General features: G+C 40.2%; 1 protein-coding gene across 12 annotated transcripts in view; it reads right to left on the reverse strand.

Moving 5' to 3' along the window:
- MAPT (microtubule associated protein tau) overlaps positions 1 to 21,995 on the reverse strand; it is a 99,493-nt gene that overhangs the window by 8,019 nt on the left and 69,479 nt on the right. For all 12 annotated transcript variants that reach the window (XM_081969753.1, XM_081969761.1, XM_081969756.1 and 9 more), the window contains 2 exons: positions 12,976 to 13,057; positions 11,694 to 11,806 (listed from right to left, as the gene is read on the reverse strand). In XM_081969753.1, the coding sequence (XP_081825879.1) occupies positions 11,694 to 11,806; positions 12,976 to 13,057 (195 nt within the window). The remainder of the gene's footprint in view (positions 1 to 11,693; positions 11,807 to 12,975; positions 13,058 to 21,995) is intronic.

The raw sequence follows: 21,995 nt of genomic DNA on the forward strand, positions 1-21,995 counted from the left end.
CAATGGGGAGGAAGAGACATATGGAACTGAAGGAAGAAAAAGCAGCAGGAAGTATGAAAAAAGAAGCCACAGTAACTGAAGATGAAGAATGTAAGAGCTAAAGAAGAAGAATCACATACCACTGACTTGACTCTGAATACTACAAAGGATTGCTGTTACTAATAGTTCATTAAGGACTATTAACCTGCAATGACTTAACAGACCAGCAAGATGAAGCATTTTTTGCAGCCTTGCCCTAGCCTATAGAAAGGATCATTAATTTGTCCTTCAAAAATTGAGTGATATCTCTTTGAAGCAAGCAATAAAGGAAAGATCTATGACCAAAATGGGGAGCCTCGGTCCCTCCCTCACCAGCTTTTCTTCATACCCAGTTACATGGACTGCAACACTGCTAAAACAGATGATGTCGGACCCAGTTTCAGTAACACCAAATTTAGATGTCGTAGTGGCTAATAATAAAGGCCCGCTTTCTGTGGGTCTATTCTATTTCTAATTCTTTCTACAGTTTATCCCCTATGCCACTGGTTCTCAACTTGTGGTCCACAGATCCATGAGGAGCTACAATGTTGTCACAAGGAGGTCCGTGAAGTCTCAAAATGTTATGATTTAAATCTAAAGTCTTGGGGGGTCTCTGCCCATGGTCCGCGGGGCACAAGAGGTGTTTAAAGTAGGCCCGTGAAGTGAAGAAAAGGTTGAGAACCACTGCCCTTTAAAAAGATAACGTATGTGAAGGACACACTCATTATCAATTTGTAATTTGTTTTCAACCCACTAATGTTTTTTTCCTTCCAGGTGTTCAATAGGCATAAAAGGAGATGCAGAATGTAACAATGGACACATTTCAAAGTTCCTTAAAAATAAATCTGGTGGTGGGATTGTTGTATACCGGCGAGCCTGACCAGCAGAGGGCAGTCGAGTGGAGAGGCCCGCTGATTGGCTCAGGCGCGCCGGCCAGCCGGCGGGAGAAATCCTTTGTTTCTATTGGTTCGCCGTCTGACAGCTCGTTGTATAAATAGCTGTCAGACGGCTAGTTTTTCGTTCCAGTCAGTTCATTGCTAATAAACACGTTGTACTATATTTCGACTCCGTCTCCTCAGTGACCAACTACAACACTGGCGACGAGGACGGGCGACGTGGAACCCTACATCGTGCCTCCGATGGCTTCTAACGCCGCCTTTTCGCCGTTCCGGCCAGAGGCTGAGGCTTGGGAAGCGTTTCTCGAAAGATTTGAGTGCTTCCTCATAGCCCATGATCTAGTCAGCCTCTCACAAGAGCGGAAGCGCGGCATCTTCCTCAATTACTGCGGGGCAGAGACATTCGCCACCGCAAGAGCTCTTGCCGCTCCAGAACCTGCTCACTCGCTCCCTTGGGACGAACTTATGGCTCGCCTCAAGCACCACTACGAGCCCGCGCCATCTCGCTTCGCCCGGCGGCAATATTTCCGTCGGTGTATTCAAAAAGAGGGCCAAACCATCGCCCAATATGTTGCTGCTCTCCGCGCTGAGGCAAGCCTGTGTGAATTCAGCGACCTGGAAGAGGCGCTGCTGGAGCAGTTCATTTATGGGCTTCGCGACGTTAAGCTACATCGTCGCATCCTGGCTAGACCCGAACTGACACTAAAAATCGCAGTCGATGATGCCAGAGCCTACGAGATGGCTGATCAATCCACCCCGGATTTCAGCCATCTCAACCAGCACCCTCACGCTGCCTACGTGCCGCCTTCTCCCTACGCGGCACCTACCGCTTCCTACGCTCCTTCGACTGCCGCCTCTTTTCGCACTGAGGTAGACCAGACCGCTGACCGCCTACAGACACTTTCCACCAGGGATGGACGTCAGTGCCTCAGCTGTGGCGGCCGCCACCAACGCTCTCAATGCAGGTTCCGGCAAGCCCTCTGCCACCAATGCGGCAGGAAGGGCCATCTAGCTGCTGTCTGCCGTTCCGCACCGCAAGATCGCCGAAACCCACTCCCTCAGCCACCTCCTCCCCGCCATCCGGCATCCATGCCTTCACGCCGCCAGCACTCACTCTCTGTGGGAGACCCAGCTGAGGCCTTTCCCGAGTGGCTTGTTGACTCGGCCTCCTCAACTTTGGAGGGCCGGGGTAAGCTGCACCTCCAAATCTCTATTGAGGGGGTTCCCTGCCCTATGGAGGTGGACACCGGGTTGGCCCGATCTGTAATGTCCTGGGCCACCCTTCGCTCCCTACTGCCCTGGGTCCGGCCCTACCATCTGAAGCCCCCTGACTGCCGGCTGCGTGATTACCAGGGCAACGTAATTGACCTGATGGGCTGCAGACTTTTTCAAATTACTTTCGGCTCCCGGCAGGCGAAACTGCCCCTCCTCATTGTAAAAAAAACCCTGGCCTCTCTCCTCGGCCTAGACTGGTTTAACGCCCTGGGTCTGTCTATCACAGGAATTCACTCTCTCTCTCCCTCCCCTCCTGACCCCCTCCCTTCTCTCTCCTCCCTCCTATCTGAATTCTCCGATGTTTTCGCTCCCTCCCTGGGTTGCTACACGGGCTCACCTATTTCCCTGACCCCTCTATTCCGCCCATCCGCCTTAAGGCCCGCCGGCTTCCATTTGCCTTAAAAGCTAAAGTCGACGCGGAGCTGGACAAGCTCATTAGCCAAGGCGTCTTGGAACCCGTTGATTTCTCCCCCTGGGAGACACCAATAGTGGTACCTTTGAAGTCCGACGGATCAATTAGGATCTGCGCGGACTTCAAATCCACTCTCAATAAGGCCCTCCAATCACACCCGTACCCTGTGCCCGTAGTGCAGCACGTCCTGCACACTCTGGGCCAGGGTCGCATTTTCGCAAAGCTGGACCTCGCGCAGGCGTACCAGCAACTGCCTGTCGATGACGCCACTGCGCTTGCGCAGACGATAGTTACTCACCGCGGCGCTTTCAAATGCCGCCGCCTCCAGTTTGGCGTCAGCGTGGCCCCGGGCATCTTCCAGGGGCTCATGGAGCGTTTGCTCCATGGCATCCCCGGGGTCACCCCCTATTTTGATGATGTTCTAATCGCTGCCGCCGATTGATTAGAACTCATCAAAATACTACGCCAGGTCCTGCGGCAGTTCCGTGCTGCCGGCCTTCACCTTAAACCTTCTAAGTGCCAACTCGGCGTGCCCTCTGTTACCTTCCTTGGCTTCCTAATCGATGCCAACGGCATCCACCCCGACCCCTCAAAGGTTGAAGCCATCCTCTCCGCCCCCACCCCTTCCAACAAAGTGGAGCTCCAAGCCTTCCTTGGCCTCCTAAAGTTCTATTCCTCCTTTATTCCCCACAAAGCTTCCCTGGCCGAACCCCTTCACCGCCTCCTGGACTCCTCCTCTCCCTGGTTGTGGACCAGCCGCGAGGCGCATGCGCTCGCAGCTGTCAAGCGCTCGCTCACCGCCCCCCCAGTACTCGCCCAGTATGACGAGCGTTTTCCCCTGACCTTGGCTTGCGACGCTTCCCCCTTCGGCATCGGGGCTGTTCTCAGCCATTCCTACCCCGATGGCTCTGAAGTGCCCATAGCCTTTTACTCCCGCACCTTATCCAGAACTGAGCGCAATTACAGCCAGCTGGATAAGGAGGCCCTTGCTGCCGTTGCGGGAGTAAAACGCTTCCATTACTACCTCTACGGCCGCCCCTTCTCCCTGGTCACCGACCACAAGCCCCTTCTGGGCATTATTGCGGGGGACCGTCCCACTCCTCCCATCCTCTCCCCCCACATGTCCCGTTGGGCGGAATTCTTGTCCTCGTACACTTACACCCTCTCCTACAAGCCTGGCGGCCACATCGCCCACACTGACACGTTGAGCCGCTGCCCTCTGCCGCTACCTGTCACTGACCCAGCCCCAGTCTACTCTATCTGCCTCCTGGCCGACCTCAGCCTGCCGATGTCCGTCTCGGACATCGCGCAGGCCTCCCGTGCTGACCCTCTTCTTGTTCGTGCCATGTCTGCTGTCACTCGGAGCTGGTCCGCGGCCTCCTCTGACCCCCAACTGTCCCCCTTCTTCCGCCGCCGCCTGGAGCTCTCCGTTCTCCAGGATTGCCTCCTTTGGGGCAACCGTGTGGTTGTCCCTTCTTCCCTGCGGCCCGCTGTTCTGTCCCGCCTCCATGACGGCCACCCAGGCATTGTCCGCATGAAGAGCCTCGGCCGCGGCTATGTCTGGTGGCCGTCCATGGACGCGGACATCGCCGCCTTCGTGCAACGCTGCACCCCGTGCCAGCAGGTGCGTGCTGCGCCCCCGACTTCCCCTCCCCGGGAGTGGGAAGTCCCTATGGGCCCATGGAGCTGGCTCCATGTCGATTTCATGGGCCCCATTGACAGCCGGGTTTTCTTCCTCCTGGTGGATGCCTGGTCGAAATGGGTTGAGCTGTTTCCCATGCCCAGCTCAACCTCCTCGGCCACCATCCGAGTTTTAGATGCTTTGTTTAACACACATGGCCTCCCTGACGTTATCGTTTCCGATAACGGGCCGCAATTTTCCTCCGCTGAATTCCAGGCCTACCTTGCCTCCTTGGGCATCCGCCATGCCCCCGTTGCTCCCTACCACCCTGCAGGCAACGGCCTTGCTGAATGCGCGGTGCGTTCGGCTAAAGAAGCTCTTGCCCGCATGGCTGCCCTCCCCTGGCCGTCCCGCATCTCCACCTATCTCCGTTCCCAACACTCCACCCCTTGCCCCACTACGGGCAAAAGCCCCGCAGAGCTATTGATGGGCAGACGCCTCCGTTCCCTTCTTGACCGATTCCATCCCCTCTACCACCCTTCCTCCCCTGCTATTCCTCCCCCCCCCCAGGTCTTTTCTGGTGGGTGAGGGGGTGTTTGCTCGCAATTACGCCGGCGAGCCCAAGTGGCTACCTGGACGGGTGACTGACATCACGGGGCCCTGTTCTTACAGGGTCCTCCTCGATGATGGGAGACATTGGCGGTGGCACATAAGCCAGATGCGTCGACAACCAGAGGGACCTGAACTCAGTCCAACAGCAAAAAATCAACCAGGCCCTAACGACGACGCCTACGGGCTCGACCGTCCACACGCCGCTAGCTCCGACCTCGCAACAGCCCCTCCCGGTGTGCTGGCAAGCTTACCGTCACCAGTCGGTGCATTGCCGGGAGTGAGACCCGTCCAGGACTCTTCGCGGCCTGTTCGCCACAAGAGCGGAACCGACACTCCTTCCTCTGGCGGGGCGCCATCTTTGTTGAGACGCTCCCAGCGCCTGCGCAGACGTCCATCGTACTTAGATGATTACGCCTGCGCAATCCAGGGGAAAGGGGTGTTGTATACCGGCGAGCCTGACCAGCAGAGGGCAGTCGAGTGGAGAGGCCCTCTGATTGGCTCAGGCGCGCCGGCCAGCCGGCGGGAAAATCCTTTGTTTCTATTGGTTCGCCGTCTGACAGCTTGTTGTATAAATAGCTGTCAGACGGCTAGTTTTTCGTTCCAGTCAGTTCATTGCTAATAAACACGTTGTACTATATTTCGACTCCGTCTCCTCAGTGACCAACTACAACAGGGATGAACTATATAATCTTATATCTACATTAAATCTTTCTCATTTGTAAGGTGACCAACCGTCCTCCTTTAGGGAGGACAGTCCTTCTTTTGTAAGTTCTGTCCTCCCTCGAAAAGTGTCCTCCTACATGTCCTCCTTTTTGATATTTGAAGGCTAATCTGTTGCGTGTTATGTGACGTATTTTATTAAACAGTTTTTAATGGTGTTTTTTTTACTTCATCACAAGTATATTGAACAGATATTGAATCTTGTGTTGAATTTTTATCTAAAGAAATGCTAGACATTAAAATAGACGACAATTGTCTCTGAAGAAATTAGAAGACTGAATGTATATTTAAATTCTGAAAAATTAATACAATGGGAAAATCAACATGTTGAAATTGATAAAAGATGGGTGGATATTGTCAGCCATTTAAAAAATGAACATATTCCATGTGAACATTTATTTATATTTGTTCAATTTACGTTGTGCTGCCCTGGAACTAATGCAGCAGTTGAAAGAGTTTTTTTCAATTGCCAATGATTTTTGGACAAGTGAGAAATCGAGATTGAATGTTGATACTCTAGCTGCAGCACTTGCCGTAAAATTCAATATGAAGGATATTTCTTGTTCAGATATTTCCAATATATTGTTAGAAGATAATACATTGACAAAAAATATTAATTCAATGGAAAAGTACTCATTTAAATAATAATTAATAGGCATGTAAGCATAATTACAATATAAAATGTTCCAAATGTTTTTATTATGCATATATCATATTTTAGTATATTATGATTGCAATGAATAAAATATTTCTTTTATTTACGATATATTTTTTCCAATTTATTTGTCCTCCTTTTCATTGTAAAAAAGTTGGTCACCTTATCATTTGTCTAGGAGGAGAGATAAAGCTGAAGTGCTATATGGTACTGACAATCTCTGCTTAACACCAGTAATTTGAAGCAGAAACTCCATTATTAAATGACAGTCATAAGTGGAAAGAAAAGCATATTTTGACAGTCCCAGTTATCATTGTTAAGCAAATCGTGTGCAATCATTAAGCAAGGATCTCTAACTACCGGATCTCTTAACTACCACTTGTTCAGCACCATCTTAAGTGTGAATGGTTGCTGAACAAGTGGTTGGGAAATGAGGATTACCTGTAAGGCTTGATATTACCTGATACATAATATGACCTAATGTTTCTAGCAAACTGCCATTTGGTGACTGTATTCAGCCATTGTGGCAGCCATTTTATGAATGGGCAACCCTTTTTCCAATTGCAACTATTTTCCTTAAGTGCTATTCATGTGTTTGGGACCAAACCATAATCAAGTACATCTATTGACCTGCTGAATTATCCCAACTGTGATTCAGAAAATTCAGAAGGAAGAAACAATGCAAAAAGAAGGAGGAAGAAATGCAAAAGTTGTGTCAACATCAGTGAGAGAAGGATAAGGAAGCAGAAAAGTCCTCCCATCAGAAGCCAGAACACTCATTGGAAAGAGCTAATGAAAAACATTTTTTTTATAAAGTTATTAAAATGAAATGCATCTGAGTGGAAAGGACTGAAATGCATGTGAGTGGAGCCTCCCTCCCCAAGAGAGGAACAACAGATGAGGCACATACAAACAAAAGAATAACTCGCATTAATGGATCACTCTCAGATTGCTGCTTCAAAGTTGATGCTACGTTTTTGTTGCTAACCTGAAACTATGTGACTATAGCAATCTAAACTAAGATACCAATTTACAAGAAAAATAACTAGGTTTAGATAGCTTGTGATTTCTATCTCAAGTCAATATACAAAACTTAAAGAGACGAAATCTTTTACTGCACAAAGATAAAAATAACAACTACTAGCAGCTGTTGCTGAAGGTATACCTAGGGTAGCGACTTGAAAAACTGACATATGAACATCTTGGTCCAAATATTTTTTTTACTTTACTTTATTTCTTTATTGCTCTACTTTCTATAATAACACCAATGTATTGTGTAACGGTTTTAAACTGGCCACAATCAATAAAAAAGAAAGTATTATACAATACTTTTGTTGAAAACCCATCATTAACAATTTGAAAGAGCGAGCTACAAAGCTATGATGTTTCTTTTCTATACTGCTACTGAAATAAAAACAAAACTTCTTAACCTTTCCCCTCCTCACTAATGGTACTCTTAAAAATCATACATTACATTCTGTTGATACCATGTTCTACTACACTGTTGTCTTAATAATGCATACTGCAAGCACAAGTTGAATTGCTGAATAATGCCTAAGGAAAGTATTTATTTTCTGAAGACTTATTACAGAAATAGAGTAGTTGCAAATAAAACAGTAACCTTGAAAGTTGCTTAATTATTATAGTTATATGGTTGTTAGTATATTTCCAAATTTAAATTACTATGAATCAACCAAGCAGAAACTTACCAGATTTAACTTCTATTTTGCCACCTAGTGGGATACTTGGGATTGATGAGATTTACATGGCTCTTTGTTATCAGATGTAATTCCAGACATATTCTCATTTCTCTCTCAATTGCTTGTAATTTTTCACTTTTTATGTTTGTGAGCACAGGAAATTTTAATTTACACAAATCAGAAATTTGATGTTGCTTCAGTAAAAGAGTTCCTTAACCAGTCAGAGTTTTAAAAAACTTTGAAAGTTTTCAAATTTTTCTTTCCTACTTCAATGTGTTTGACAGTAAATGGTATGGTCTCATTACTGTTGGTTGCAATAATGAATATGTTTGGGAACATCACAATATTGCCTTCTTTTACTTGTCACAAATCAATTTCTTTTCTCTCAAAGTTTTTATTTGAAGAAGACCTTTTGAACTTTGCTTACACATATTTGCATATACCTTCTAAGTAAGATAATTCTGCTAGTGACTCATAATATTCTTCTTGCTCAGACCAAAAGGAAATAAGCATCTCACTCTGTTTCTGATGTAATAATATTTTTCCTGTTGATAACCCTTCTCTATGAAGGAGACACCAACCTTGTTTCAGATCACAAAGTTTGGTATATAGACTCAACTGAAGTGACCTACTTTTAACTAAGTTCGTTATTTTTACAATTTTGTCTTTTCAACTCAAAGCCAATCTTTTTTTTTTAATCAATGTTATTATAATATCCCAAAGGTGCTTTTTCAAAAGGCAACTGGACTGTTTTACTTTGAAGACATTTTGCTTCTCATCCAAGAAGTTTCTTCAGTTCTGGAAGTCTTCAAGGGACAACAAAGTCCAATTGCCTTTTGAAAAAGCACCTTTCGAACAGTCATGTCCTGAATGACTGAGAAAGTCCATAGACATTTAGTTATATTATTACTACTTATAACAAGTAGTGTTCAACTTCTTTAACTTCAACCTCTGTGATTTCACCTCTATAAATGCCTAACCATTCACTAGCTGGGGGGGGGGGGAGAGAAAAACACTGATTCCTTTAATTCACTCACCTCAAAACCTTTCAAAACACATTCACTATTACAGATTTCCTCAAAAGCATCAGTTAGTCCAGCAATCATTCATATAAGAATGCATTCTTATTGCAAACAGAATCATTATTTCTGCTGTAAAGGTAATTTCTGAGTATATAATTTATGAGCAGTTGTAAGTTTACTATAAAATTACCATAATGCATCTCGTCATCTTCTGTAGCATGATTGAGAATCATCAATATAGGAAGTGATGCAGAATAAGACTTTATCCTGTGAGCAGAAGTGTCCTCAAACAGGCTCTTTTTTGTGGACTGCATGAAGATGGCAATTTTTTAACAAAACATATCTTTAATCTGGCCAGATTAGTCCAACTCAAATTTTGGAATACAAAGCTAATACTTTAAGACAATTCCTAATCAGTGCAGATATTCCAACATTGGCTTCTGATTGGCAGTCTAAATTACTATCTTTTGTAGGTAGAGCACACTGCAGAAAAGTAATGCTATCAAGGATCAGATTAAACAAGATTTTAAAAACAGACTTTTGGGGAATGTTTACAGCTGAAATCCAAAACATTCTTGGGCAAACTTTTTCCTATGGGAACCAGTATTTGGCAACAAGATGCTCCAGATTTTCAGGAACAGCTTGACCCAGAACAAAACAAAGCCCTAGCCATAATTGACTAACTGCTCCATTTTGCCTTGTTTCATCATCAAGCAGTGCAATACTGCAAGTCCTCGGAATCAAACAATTCCACTGAATTTCTCCCTATCCAGCCCAGGTTATTTACCAGCCTGAACCAGGTTGGAAGTCCAATTAAAACAAGTATGTAATTAATTTTTAAACACATTCCACTGACTTCAACTTCCCTGAAAGCTGTCCTTACAGGAAGATCTGTATTCCATCATTTTATCTGTTTCCCTATGAAGATGACAGCAATTGGTAATATTTACACCCTGTGGAAGATAGCACGCTTCCCCTTTCAACAACCTAGAAGCAATTATTTGAGCAATCAAAAGGGATTTTTTAGCGTGATCTTTCAAAGACAGAGCAAGGAGATTTGTGAAATTTGAGATAATCTTCAAAGGTACCATGTGGTATCTTCATATATAAAAACAGTATTAAATCATCAAAACATCCACATTCATTGTAGACTTCATTATCCAGTGAGGCCAAGAAATATTTATCCTCCCTTCTGCCCAGTCTGAAATATTAATTGCTATTGCATTTCTTTTGACATATGCAGATGTACTTAAAAGCAGGGGTTATGTTATCTTTATTTCTCTGATGATCCTAATGTTCTCCTCTTTTGAACTATTTTAGCAGTAGATCTTGGTGAAAAAAAAGATGGTAAGATTGCTATATCTTAAAAAACACTATAGCTGGAGAAGAAGTATTTCCACAACTAGTGTAGAAAAATCAGAATAATTCCCAAGGGCATGATTTGACTTTTCTTAATATTCTGGCAAGCATCAGAGGTGGCAGAAATGTATTTTTAAAAATCTATGAATGAAAAAAGCTTGTTTATGAACTTGGTGATAAATATCTTTATCTTAGCATTGGTCTTCTATAGAATTCTTTGGTAATGGGATAGGGTCACTAATTAAAAATGTAAGTTCAGTTTGCCCTTCTCCCAAACCTTTTAACACAGCAGATGTTCAGTAAGACAAGAGCTGGTCTTGACAAGACAGCCAATTCAAGATGACATTAGTATGACATGGATATTTCTGGATCTGGTGTGCTTTTGTGATTTATCCACACTGTTGTAATAATATTTTCTGTGCAGGTAAAAATGTTCCATGGGAGAATCCTTGCAAGGATGAGAGAATATGGAGATGTATTAGAGGGATAATATCCAAAACAGGAAATCATCCATCCTTGTCAGTGTTCCAAATGTCTCAAAATCTTGCAGAACTTTAATATTTAGTTATTTCCTGATAATTTCTCTCACATTCTCTAAGAGAATACAGTTATTGTTCAAGACCATTCCTAAATAAGCATGCTCTCTCTAAATAAACTCCGAATGTGAAAACTACCAGAAAAATATTTAAATTTTCCTGCCATCCGTTCAACAGGAAATAGGAGGAGTATTTTTAAAAGTGTCAATGCACAGTCTAAAATCTGGTTTGAGAAAGAGGTGAGAAGATGGGATCATAAAGTAAAACCTAATAGTTGATTAATACTATGTATCATCTTCAACTTCACTGCACAAACCTGTTGCTTCTATACTCACTCTTATAAAGGAACACGTATATCTGATAACCTGCTGGGTATGTTTCCAGTGTGGCAGCCTTGTGGTTTAGGTATATCTGTACACATCTGAAGGTGCTTGTTGGAAAATGTACCAAATATATATGAAAAGAGGGATACCTTATTTAGCAAAGGCATTCCATACAAGGAAAAATTTGCCTTTTCCTCTTGGGCACCCATTTTTGAGGGAGATCAACCTGAGAAGCTTATGTGAGCTTGTATGTAGCAACTATTAGCTCTTAGTTGCTTCTTTACAATTAAGAACAGCTGCTGGTTTAGTCAATGTCTTAATATGCTTCAGTTGGCGCTGGGGATATTTACTGATATTGTGCTTTGAAAATTGGGACCTAGTAAGAATTGTGTTAAGACTTAAATTAGCACCATTCCAGAATTAGAAGATTTGATAGAGATATTATTTCTCAAAACTTAATGCAAATTATTGCCTTACAGCCTCCTAGGCAAACCAGCCCGCATCACCTACACAACTAAAAATAGCCAGAGAAAAACCTTTTTACCTTCTTATTTCCTCCTCCAGGAATATGGGTGATGTTATCTAATGACCCAATTTTTGATTGCACTTTATCTTTGAAATCCAGTTTCTCAGATTTCACCTCTACCAGTCCACCACCTAAGGAAAAATGAGCAGGATTAACAGATATCAAAAGGAACATATAATGATGACTTCTGAAGAAAATACTTTTCTATGTGTATGTTTGTGAATGCTTCTTTCCTCAAGCAGGTGTCTCTGTCTGTCTCTGCCCTTCCTTCCCTCTCCCCTCTCTCTCCCTGCTTTCCAGCTCCGTTCACCACTGTGCAGGGCAACAAAAGTAGTCTGTGGGACTACGGTAAAAAAAAAAATAGTTCAGACCTTCCAAATTCTCACCAAAAAAAAAAAAAAAAATCTTGCAAAATTGGAATGCCTGAACTAATTTTCTTTACCAGAGTCACACAGACTAGTTTTGTTGCCCTGTACGCAGTGGCGGTAAACTGGGCCTTTGCACATATGCATGTGCCTCCTGTGCGTGCATGCCAGAATGGCGTGGGCTGCGCCAAAGCGACATACACCTGCCCTTTACAGTTTCCAGGATGGCCGCATGGGCATCTGACCTCATCATAGGCCAGATCTGGTCTGCAGGCCTTGAGTTTGACTCCCCTGATTTAAACTGATGAACTCCAATTTTTCTACACCTTTTCTCTTTCTTCCTGTTTTCTAGACCCCTGTTTAAGTAACAGATAAAAGCAAGCAGGGCTTATGTAAGACTCAAAGAACTACTGGATAAGGTTTGTTCCCAGCGCAAACTGGCTCCCTACTAGAAGTCTGGAAATTGATGTTCTAAATTACAGCAGAGAAGTCTGGTGCACATTGAGGAAGGACTTCCAGACTTCATCCTGCAACAATTCCGCATCCAAAATGCTTCCCTTAAAAGGGACTAAAAACACTTGGAGAAATTTGTTGTTCATTTAATTTTACAGTTAATTAAACATAGTTTTTTTTCTGATGTTCTGAAGTAATAAGTTGATAGGAATTCTGTAAATGACAGCATCCAGCATTTTGTAAATACTTGGTTTAACAACAGCAGGAATCAACATATAGAAGGAGTAATTTCTCTGATCTCATTTATCAATTGTAACTATTCGTTGTTCTCTAAATAACTTACATCCCTTGCAATTACCTTTATCTTCATCATCTCAGTATTTCTTAAAGGCAAAATAAAAACAAAACTAACATTTACCCAAAGACAAGCAATACAATATATCTTAGAAAGATACCTCAAAAATAAAGTACATAGATATCACCTGGTTTGTGATGAATGTTATCCAGAGATCCACATTTGGATGTTACATGGCTAAGATCCACCGGCTTGTATATGATTTGTATCTGTGAGAAGAAAATTGGGGGAAAAAAAACACTATACACTATGGGATTGGAATTTATTTTACTTTTTTTTTAAAAGCCCAAAATATGCTGGAAAAGTGAGACATACAAAATATTGGAACTTGTTTGAAAAGAAATGCAGTTGGAAGAATCATTTAACCAAGCAAGACTGAATAAAAGCTTTCTGCAAGAAACTGTGAAGCCAAAAAAAATTTGTTATCAAATTTTCTCCCAAACATGCAGCACCGATTCATTTTGTGATTTTAAGAAGATTCATTTAAAGATTCATGGGAAAATAAGAACCACCATAAAAGCAAGATATCCATAAAATAGTTGATCCCATGTTTTCAAATAAATTATCTAGTCTAAAAGTTAATTATCTTGGTTTTTAGAATTAACTATTCAGTTCTATTTTGCCTTTCAAATTCATGCTGTTTCAGGTTTTTTTAATAGCATAGGAATCCAAATATTTCAGTCATTTATAGGCTATCCATATTCTTAGAGTTAGAATATTTCACAGAGAAAGACATACTTTAAAAATAATTTTTGTACTCATCTCTGAAGATCTCACTATTCTTGCAAAATTACCCCTTATGTGACACCGCATTTCCACAGCATGCAAAAACTATTATACCTCCAAAGGATGGAGATTTGAAACTGAGGGCGCTTAGATGAAAGTAGAAAATAGAGAGAAAGAAAGAGAGGTGTAATCAAATAAACTATATCACAGAGAAATTATTTAAAAGCACAACAACAGAAACTGAGCTAAATACCTTTTTTGATGTAAAACATAAGGTTTATGTCCACAAAACTGAAAGAACAGAAATAATCAATGTGCATTGAAAAGGCTGGCGGGGGGAAGGAGGGATTACTTTTTTAAAGGATCTTTTTAAAATGCAACTGAAAAAGCATTTGGAACAATGTGGTGGTATAATCACAATAGAGTCAAGTTATCAAGAAATAAGACATGCACAAACGACACAAATATAAACAAAAATACTTACTAGCAGTTATTAGGTTACAACAAATAACACTGCAGGAAAGCATACGACTGGAAAAAAGACACACAATATAGTCCCAAAGGGTGGGGACCAAATCCATCTTTGCTGTGCATTTTGCTCCAAAGCTGAGCAGGTACCAAGATACTGATTCCCTTGTAACCCTCAATGATTCTGGACATTAGAAACTGAGCAACCCATGACAGGAAGTAACCATAGTCCTGAGAAAATTGATGCTATGTTATGCTACCCATGACAGGAAGTAACCATAGTCCTGAGAAAATTGATGCTATGTTATGCTATGGTGGAACTCACTCAAGGCAATTGTGATTACAAGTTACAACTCTTCTCTGGTCTTTTTCTCCTATAGGGATGCATTGGGAATGTTTTTCTCTGCAGTCCCAAGCTAGATCCAGTCCATTTTCAAACTCTTGTGTTTCTTCTGCCAGCTTTTGCCACCATCTTTGTAACTCTTCTATTCAGTTTCCAGACATTTATCACACTGATGGACAGATGGATAAACAATGCCTTGAGCTCTTACATAACTTATTTCCAATATTTTTTTGGATTAGAATTTTTTTAAAAAAAGTATTTATAATTTAGACCAATATCATTTTATCAACCCATTTACCTATGATGGAATTGGTGGCTTGAGTTAGACAAGATATACAAGAAATTCTCAGCTATAGGAACATTTCAAAATCTTATATTAAGCGGGATGCATTTGAACATATAAACCCATATGCAAAAAAAAACCCCAATGAGATCTGAATGGATTACCTTTTACTACAATCATCTGATCTCCCTTCAGAAGTACTCTTCATGTCAGATCTACATAACATTACTCAAATAGAAGCCATGTGCTAAGAACATAACCTTCCTCAAATCAGACAAAAGACCTACCTCTGCTACTCATTTTTCACACAAACATTCCAAAAGACATTTAAGAAAATACGCAGGTCAATTCCATTTTTAAAATTACTATGGCTTGCCAAAAAAAAAAAAAAAAGGAAAAAAGGAGAAGTTTTTTTTAAAAAATCTCAACACAAAACGGCATGTTCCCTCAGATTAGAGGTAGGAAACTATGGCCCCTTTATGACTTGTGGACTTCAACTCCCAGAATTCTGAGCCAGCTAATCTAATCATCTCCTTTTTTTAAACCTCTGCATTGAGATGCTGCACTTCTTTCCCGATTCGCTTTGTTTCCTCAAAACCCGATACAATTACATAGATCATACGAGGTGTTTTCTTCTGTAAAATGTGATGCCTAATAACAGTACCTCATCCTCTCAAGCCTCCCACTCTACTCTCTGAAGAAGTCCTTCATCTCCCTGGCTATTTCTCTCAAAATAGCCAGGGAGAGGATGGTGCCTACCTCACTATCCAAAATCAATGGATTCTCTCTTCTTCCCTGTTGAAAGGCTGCAAATCCTCCTGAAAAGGAGATAGCACACAGCAAGGATAGAAAATACGTATATCGAGTGTAGGTGTGTGATGCACATTGACCTGATAGACAAAGGGAAATAAGGAAGGAAGAGGACAAGGAAAGACTGAAAACAAATTCATAATCACTGTCTGTGAGTCTCACATTGTCCACAAGTTCTATGTCAAGAATTTAGAAATTAACCTCCTTCAAAACTTACTTCATGAAATTTGATTTACGAGACATGCTTAGAGAGATCTAATGAAAAATGTTTTCCTTATTTACACATTTTTAACTTGGTAAGCTACAAGACTGCTGCTGTGAATATGACAGTACTGTCACAATTTAATTCCCTTTGCAGACTCTAATAATCTAAACAGCATTGGCTAAATTTCTAGACATTGTAGGGAATGCTACATATAATGGAAAAGAAGAGTAGCTTTTTAAAAGCAATATTTTAGAATGATATTTATAGAAATTGTTGCTAATAATTGCCTAATAAAACACCTTATTAGTTTCCATATACACCATGTGCATAATTATTAGGCAAGTGAGTATTTTGACCATATCATCTTTTGTATGCACATTTTCCACCTCCAAGCTGTATAAACTTGAATGCTTAGTGAATAGAAGCAGATCAGGTGATGTGTATTTGAATAATGTGGGAGGGTGTGGCCTAAGGATATCAACACCCTTTATCAAGGTGTGCATAATTATTAGGCAGCTTCTTTTCCTCAGGCAAAATGGGCTAACAAAGAGATTTAACTGACTCTGAAAAGTCAAAAATTATAAAAAGTCTTTCAGAGGGATGCAGCTCTCTTGAAATTGTTCAGATATTGGGGTGTGTCAAAGATTTGAGAAGAATCAAACATGAAGCTACCAGAAGCCTATTATCCTCCAGTGTGGTCATATTCCAGAACTGCAACCTACCTCAAGCGCCCAGAAGTACAAGGTGTTCAGTGCCCAGAGACATGACCAACGTAAGGAATGCTGAAATCCACCACTTAACAAGATGCATAAGATGAAACAGCAAGACTGGGCCAAGAAATATCTGAAGACAAGAGTTTTCAAAGGTTCTATAACTAATGAGATGAGAGGGAATCAACAGACCAGATGAATGGGCTGGATCAGTAACAGACAACAGAGCTCCACTTCAACTCAGATGCCAGCAAGGTGAAGGTGGAGTACTGGTATGGGTTGGTATTATGAAATGTGAGCTAATTGGACATTTTCAGGTTGAAGCTGGACTCAAAATCAGTTCCCAAACCTACTGCTAGTTTTTAGAAAACACTTTTTTCAAGCAGTGGTACAGGAAAAAGTCTGCATCTTTCAAGAAGACCATGATTTTTATGCAGGACAATGTTCCATCACATACATCGAAGTAATCCACTGCATGGCTAGCCAGTAAAGGCTTTAAAGATAAAGAATAATGACATGACCCCTTCCTCACCTGACCTAAACCCTATTGAGAACTTGTGGGCCCTTCTTATATGGGAGATTTACGGTGAAGGAAAACAGCACACCTCTCTGAACAGTGTCTGGGAGGTTGTGGTTGGGGCTGCACAAAAAGCTGATTGCCAACAGATCAAGAAACTGACAGACTCTATGAATGGAAGGCTTATGACTGTTATTGAAAAGAAGGGTGGCTATATTTGTTACTGATTTTTTTGTTTGCATTTTTTTGTAAATGTTAAGTTGTTTGTTTATTATTCTCACTTTAACAGATGAAAATAAATAAGTGAGATGGGCAAATTTTGATTTTTCATTTAGTTGCATAATAATTCTGCACACGAATAGTTGCCCAATAATTGTGCCCACATAGATATTCTCCTATGAAATCTATTACCTCACTTACTTTCTTAAATATTCAAGCCTGAGAGAAGGCGGGGCTGACGTCGCGATAGTACAACGTGCGATCTTGAAGCTCCAAGATTGCCATCGATATCTCTGCCACTGGACGGTCCTTTTGGACCTAAACCGTCCTGTATAGACGGTGATAGAGAAGGGCACATCCTGCTGATTCCAGGGACATCGCAAAATCCCTGGTAGATCCAGGAGAAGCCCTTTTTTCCGGCAACAGAAAAGCAGCCATTAAAGCTGCTAAAAGTTGGGACAGCTCCAGAAACGGAAGGCAAGCTGGAGACAAAGTGTGTCGAATTGGTGAGATGATTTTTATTATTAGATGAGAGAACACCCCAAAGGATTAAAAGTAAAGTTAAAATTGAAGACAGAAGAGGTCAAGCGGCGAGAGTAAGCCTGGGTCAAACTTAGTGTGTCATTTTTCTTTAATCCTTTTACTGCTGGAATTTCTACAAATGCCTCTTATTTTTTAAACTGGACTGATTTTATTTTTCCTTTTTTAAGAGTTTCTTTCTTTTTCCTTTTTCAACGCCCTATAGTATTTTCTCTTTAAAAAAAAATTTCTTTCCTGGAATATAAAGAGGGAAGTGACAGTAGAGGAAAAGAAGTAACACTGCCATTTAGAGGTTTGGAGGCTTGTTTCTCTTTTCTTTGTTTGAGCATTTGATAATCTTGTGCAAAGTAAGAGCTGGTTTTACATTTCAAGGACTCTCAGCTTGTTTATTGAAAATGATGAGCACAGATTGTTTATATAGGTGATCCTCTGGGATACTATCAGTAGTGAGACTGGAGTGAAAAGCTTGGAGTTGAAAGAAAGAAGATTGCAGTGAACTTGGAAAGAGAACTGTTAACTTTGTTTGGAACTTAATAAAAGAGCCTTGGATTCTATATAGTGGCAGTGTTTACTATCTGGAGGAAAAGATCAATACAGATGATGTTGCAGCAGGAAAAAGAAAAGGAAGTGACATTGCAGATGATTATGCAAGAAATTCAAAAAATACAAATAAGAATAGAGAACATTTAAAAGATAACAGAGAATATTGAACAAAGAACAGAAAAAACAGATGAAAAAATTGAGAATATCCACCAAACAATGATGAAATATAAGGGAAGATTATAAAAAAATTGAAGAAAAAGATGAACAAAGAGATAAGAAAATTGGAGATATTGACAACAGATTGAGTGTAGTTGAAAAAGACAAGAGTGGAATATTGGAATGGGAGATCGACAGACCAGAATTTTACCTCAGATTCCAGAATATAGAAGAAGAAAAGGGAGAAAATTTGGCAGAAGTAATGATAGAAATTCTGGCAGAAGCATTGGTGATAACCAAAGGGAAGATGATGGAAGGAACAAACAAGGGGTATGGAGTCTTTACAAGACATGCAGTGAAATACAAGTTGCCAAGAGATGTCCATATAAGATTTACAAGAAAGCAATTAGAACACAAATACTACAAATGACAAGAAATAAAGGATTGTACTACTATTGGATGGATATAGGATGATGTAATGAAATGCTATAATAAGAATTAATTTAATTTATTTAAATTTAGAATATTTTGCATAAAATGAAGTAATAATAGTTATAGTCAAATAAATCATTAACAATGATAATAATGTATACATATATACTAGATTGATAATATGAGATTTTATATAATTTGTAAGTGAGGACTATGGAGAGGATACACAAAAGTTTTGTAACCAAAGATAAACAATTTTATAAAACATGGGATTTATCAATGTTTAGACAAAAAATATGGAAGTGAAATATGCTAAAGAATTTTACAATACAAGGATAATGGAATGATACAGAATTTTAGGATGATGTAATGAAATGCCATAATATAAGTGTATTCAAAATTTAGAATATCTCACATAAAATGAAGAAATAATAGTTATAGTCAAATAAATGTTTAACATTGATAATAATTGTATACATAATATCAGATTGATAATACGAGATTCTATATAAATTGTAAGTGAAGACTATGGTGAGGATGCACAAAAGTTTTGTAACCAATTGACACTCAGTACGAAACTGGAAGATGGTTTTATGTTTCATGTTTGTCTGTTCTTGTTTGTTTAAAAATGTTAAAATATTTTTTTATAATATTCAAGTCTGAGGTTTATTAACATTTTGGATTGACCGAGAGTACTGTAGTTGTTAAATAATAAAATTAATCCTCCAAAATACAGCTTACCTAATAATTGTGCACACAGTGCATATTGTAAATCTATACAATAACAAAGCCTCTTCCATTTCCTAACTAGGAATCCATGATTTTTCTTTTCAAAATTTGATCAGTACTTAGTGGCGTATGTTACCAAATGCAGCATTGTTTCAGCTATGTTTATAACGTAATCAACTGACTACACATTATTATAATTATAGGAGAAGTAGTCTTTATAGTTGTAGAGTGAATTAAAGAGGAGGAAAAATACAAATGTTAAAACCATACCCACAAATAATGATTGTAACTGTACATGTGGTTTCCCAATAATGGGAGAACGGTCACAAAATTAATTTGAGAAAATAGAGCCCTATGGGGAAAATAGCGGCTGAGGATGAATTGGAGCTGTGTCTGACACACAAATGAGGCAGACATCACTATGCTAGAATAAAGAAGACTGGTAAATGGGACCTATGAAAAAAGGTGCTTTGTTCATTGTTACTCTATGTAGCCTACTTTTACAGTATTCATGAACTACATAATCGTAACCAAAATCCCTCTTAGAAAGTGTACATTTTTGTTGATAAACTTTTCAGTCTCTGATTGAGAGAGTGAAATACGTACATGCATCAATAGCATAACACTACTCAGACGATAGAGTTGCCTTTTTGTATTTTTAATGTTTTTTTTTGAAAATGATAACTATTAAGATCATTTTCTCCACTGCAGACAAATATCACAATTATGTCAGTTGATAAGCACTGAAACAGAGAACATTGTACAAGTCCAACATCATGCAAATAGTGTTCTATTTCTATAAACTAGCAGACTAATAATGCAAACTATGCAAATTTAATTAGTAAATTAAATTTGGGGTTTTTTGACAATGCATGTTAGTTAATGTATATTTCAAGTGCCATAAGCTTTGAGTTGAAGATTAAATTTGGAATCTCAGGGTAACTCAAAATCACTGCATTTTGTAAAAAGAAAATCCTGGAATTCTTAAGGTGCTTCCAGATAAAGCATATTGCAACAAATAAAAATTTGTTTATTAACCAACCTTTGAGAATTGAAAACTGAGGGGGGGGGGGTGAGATAGAAAAGTGGTGGGAACATGTAAATTCATATCTGAATCCCCTATAAAATTCTATCAATGGCAAAATCCCCATTAAAGCCTAATCTGGAAGCACCTTTGTTTGCAAAAGAAATAAAGAAATACACAAGTGTTAGCATCTGGTGATATTGGATAATTCTTTTTGGATTAGCCAATGAGATTCATATGACATCCCTGTCTTCATTTCATTAAGAAATGAATAAAGCAGGGCTTATTTAGAAATGAGAAAAATTATTATTATGGTCCAGAAAAATTCTGAGATTTGGTAAAGAATGTTTTTTTTTAGAAGGATAGAAGATACATTTTTGACTCCACTACTCCACTAAAAAGTCCCTAGAAATGTTATACTCGGTATAACTAAATAAGGGATATCATGGAAAGAGATAGGAAGAATTAATTGGCTTTCTTGAGCCCCTAACAAGTTATGTTGTCCTAGAGAACATGAATTTCTATACTGAAAAGCCGATTCTTAAGAGGTATGGCCTTATTTGCCACAGATTCAACTTGGATCTATTTATCTACCAATGATCCAGTCTATTGATTCCATCTAGCATCTGATACTAAATTTTACTTTTTCTACATTCCTCATGCTTTTAAAATAACCAGTTATAGAAACAAAACAAACATAAAAGAAAACCTGTGGATCAGTGGTTCTCAACCTTCCTAATGCCGCGACCCTTTAATACAGTTCCTCATGTTGTAGTGACCCCCAATCATAAAATTATTTTCGTTGCTACTCTAGAACTGTAATTTTGCTACTGTTATGAATCGTAATGTAAATATCTGATATGCAGGATGTATTTTTATTGTTATAAATTGAACATAATTAAAGCATAGTGATTAATCACAAAACAATATGTAATTATATATTGTGAAATATTTCTTAATATATCTATATATTAAGAGAATATATCTTTCTCTTTCTCTCTCTTTCTGTCTCTCTTTCTCTCTGTGTGTGTGTGTGTGTGTGTGTGTCTGTCTGTCTGTCTGTCTGTCTGTCTCTCTGTGTATGGCACTTTGTCTCTCTCCCCCTTCCTCCCCCTCTGTCTATCTTTGTCATTCTCTCTCTGTCATTCTCTCTGTGTATCTCTGTCTCTCTCCTCCCTTCCCCATCTCTGTTACTCTGTGTGTGTGTGTGTGTCACTCACTGTGTGTGTGTGTCTCTGTCTGTCTCACTCACTCACTCATTCACTCTCTGTGTGTGTGTCTCTGCGTCTCTCTCTGTCTGTTTCTCCCTCCCTCCCTCCCCATCTCTGTCACTGTATGTGTGTCTGTCTGTCTCTCACTCACTCTCTCTCTGTGTCTGTCTCTCTCTGTGCCTCTGTCTGTCTGCCTGTGTTTCTTTCTGTCTCTCCCCTCCCTCCCCCATC

Source organism: Natrix helvetica, assembly GCF_964273705.1.
Source record: "Natrix helvetica genome assembly, chromosome: Z".
Classification (NCBI taxonomy): domain Eukaryota; kingdom Metazoa; phylum Chordata; class Lepidosauria; order Squamata; family Natricidae; genus Natrix; species Natrix helvetica.